This window comes from Balaenoptera ricei, chromosome 3 (genome assembly GCF_028023285.1).
Source record: "Balaenoptera ricei isolate mBalRic1 chromosome 3, mBalRic1.hap2, whole genome shotgun sequence".
In the NCBI taxonomy this organism is placed as follows: domain Eukaryota; kingdom Metazoa; phylum Chordata; class Mammalia; order Artiodactyla; family Balaenopteridae; genus Balaenoptera; species Balaenoptera ricei.
The window spans coordinates 42,381,024-42,384,179 of NC_082641.1; the positions used below are offsets into that span (position 1 = coordinate 42,381,024).

The 3,156-nt window shown below is 41.6% G+C and overlaps 1 protein-coding gene across 1 annotated transcript; it reads left to right on the forward strand.

Annotated features, from left to right (window-relative positions):
* Positions 1-961: 961 nt before the first annotated feature.
* Positions 962-1,723, forward strand: HSPB3 (heat shock protein family B (small) member 3). The gene has a single exon (XM_059919288.1). The coding sequence runs from the start codon at positions 1,142-1,144 to the stop codon at positions 1,589-1,591; it is 450 nt and encodes a 149-aa protein (XP_059775271.1). The 5' UTR covers positions 962-1,141; the 3' UTR covers positions 1,592-1,723.
* The last annotated feature ends 1,433 nt before the right edge of the window (positions 1,724-3,156 follow it).

Here is a 3,156-nt window from a genome sequence, read left to right on the forward strand (position 1 = left end):
CCCCTGCCTCTTGATCACTCTGTTACCCTCTCAGGAGGTACCTGCCATTCCCCATGACACAGCTTTCAGAGAGATTCTATTTGTACAAGCAAATACCTACTTATAAAAAAGATAAATTGTCGTGTATAATATGCTGTTCTGGACTTTTCTTTCATACCTAACATGTCTTGGAGATCCTTCTATAGCAGTGGATAAAGAGTTGCCGCATGCTTTTTCAATGTAAGTTTAATGTTAAGGTATTACAGTTAAGAAATTATATGTTATTTATTTTTGCCAATGAAACAGCAGAGCTGCAACTAGATTAATCCTTAGTTTTCTGGGCTTTAGTATCAAATAGTTCAAAGCTTTAACATTTTCTCTCCCCCGGGGCTCTATTTTCCTTGCTAAGATGCCCCATTCTATGCCTGTCCAACTCCCACCTGAGGTTCGACATCATTGTCTGGTTTAGTCCTAGGATCTCATTTTTGATGAGTCAAATGTAATAAACCCAGATGGCGTGGCTCAGATGTCCCTTAAGTATAAAAGATTAAAGGATGAAGTGAAAGTAAATGTATAGGACAGAGGGTTGAGGGTTTGTTGAATGTTTGATATTTGAATGTGTGTGCGTGTGTATCTTAATTCCTAATCAGTTACAGCTAAATTCACCTCCCCCCAGCTTTGCACTTGGCGACTAGAATTAATGCAGTTTTAGCTCATATCATAAGACGAGAGTGCACGTCTCTGGGCTGTTCTGATCCGCTAGATCACTGTAGTTCACGAGGACAGAGCACTCCCTCAGATATTTCTCAAACACTGTTTCTGATTCTCTTTTTCTCTGGGGGTAAGCAAGGCAGACACACTTGCCAAGGATAACTGAGAATGTAAGGGCAATCCTTGACTCGGCAGCTCGAGCAGGCTGTGTGCTAAAAGCAACTTCGAAACACGCTCTAAAAATAGCCGTGCATTGTCGGCAGGAGTGAAAACACAAGAGGGAGTGTGCGGCGGGCGCTGTGATTCAGGCCTAATTAAAGGGTTGCATCTGCGCAGGGTTATAAGCGAAGAGCGGCTCCAACAGATCCTCTTGTCAGTAGGCAACCGCGAGGGTTCAACGCGGACAACGTAGCCGGGGCGGAAGGCGTTCGATGCTGGCTTTGCCTCCACTATGGCAAAAATCATCTTGAGGCATCTCATAGAGACTCCAGTGCGATACGAGGAGGAGTTTGAAGCTCGAGGTTTGGAAGACTGCAGGCTGGATCACGCTTTATATGAACTGCCCGGGCCAACCACCGTGGACCTGGGGAAAGCCAGGGTGGCCCAGGCTGCGCCGGTGGACACCGCAGAGATGCCGCCCCAGAGAGACAAATCCCGCTTCCAGGTCCTGCTGGACGTGGTCCAGTTCCAACCCGAAGATATCATCATTCAGACCTTCGAAGGCTGGCTGCTGATTAAGGCTCAACATGGAACCAGAATGGACGAGCACGGTTTTATCTCAAGAAGCTTCACCCGACAGTATAAACTGCCCGACGGCATTGAAACCAAAGATTTGTCTGCCATCCTGTGTCACGATGGAATTCTGGTGGTGGAAGTAAAGGATTCAGTTGGGACCAAGTGATATCTTATCGGTGCCTGTTCATGCAGCACGAGGAAGAGTCTAGTTCAGCCCATGGTATCACGAGAATGTGTGTATTACCTACATTTGAAATGATTTTTATGAAGATTAAAAATATAGACATAGTTCCTGGCATATTGAGGTTGTCTTTGTTACTTTTACTCAGAAAGGAAAATTGTTAAATATGTTCCTACAGCTCAAGTTGTTGCTATTCTTACACCTGAGAAACATTGACAGTTTAGGAGACCATAGTCTGATAGCAGAGACGACTCAGAATTATTTCTTCGTTACTCCAACAATGCCAGAGAAGCTGCATTTTTAACAATTGATGGCAAAAGAGCCACACTAATTTAAGAAATTCTTATCCATTTTATGAAAACTTTATATCGCTGAAAAGAGCTGTGATCCCCTTCTCTTGATAAGCTTTTATTCTCAGTGTATTTTATTACAGTGGAGTGGAACTTCGTAAACATAGAGTCTGAAGGTTAAAATATAGTATTTGAAAACTGGGTCTGAAATATATTTATGATTCACTACATTTGTTACTGCCTTAAACTTATGTTGGAATTTTCAGATATAAATCTGATTTTTTAAAGTTGCAAATACGTACCTCTTTTTTTTTTTTTTTAAGCCAAACTGGATCTTATCTGCAGTGTTTTCTAAAGCACAGCGTATGTTCTGTGGATATTTATGAAACATTAAGATGTATTAACTCTTACTCATAAATTGAGTTTAGGAAACCACTTTAAAAAGTACAATTATTGAATTCAAAAAATTTTAAACTATGCTTTTTAAATGTTACTTAAAATTTTAGATTTCGGAAGATGGCAAAATGGACTGCATCTGTCCTCACTGCATAATCCTTAGCTTTAAATAGCCTGGCAGGCAGTGGAAGTTCGGAGGCCCGAACTTACATGGGAGTCTGAGTTTTTACAGCACAGGGGCTGCTTCTATTTCCCCCTACTGCTGCTTTGGCCCAAGGGAGCGCCTGACACACTGGTGGTTAGGAATATTGTGTTCAACAGCTGGTATGTGACATTCCAAAGATTTGCTATCTCATTCTGTACATATGAAATATTTCTTTGAGGAAGTAGCTGCTTTTACCCCATACCCCATGTGAGGCTGAGGACAGCGCTATGAATAGAAGAGGAATTCGGGTGTGGAAGACACCAGGGTAGCTATTGACTGCTGACAATACTGCTGAACTCCTCTATGGCGCTTTATTCGTAGTTCACATGCAAACACGAGAGACATGAAACAACCGAAAAATAAATCGGACAGTCATGCAAGTGGTTTTGAAAACAGAGATGTTTGTTTACGGTCTAATTAAATTGAAAGGGTTTTGAAGCTTCATGTTCATATGAGGTTACGGCCCATGCAGTGATGTTTGTGCATGCAACTCTAGAATCACAAATTTTGTTTGACAAAGTGAATATTACAGACCACCTCTGCTACATAACAAAGTTAATGGTAATTAATGGGATTGCATCTACTAATATGATTAGAACTGAGATACCATTTGTCCCACATTATTCTTCCCCATTGCTGGACAGAATAGAGTGAACATG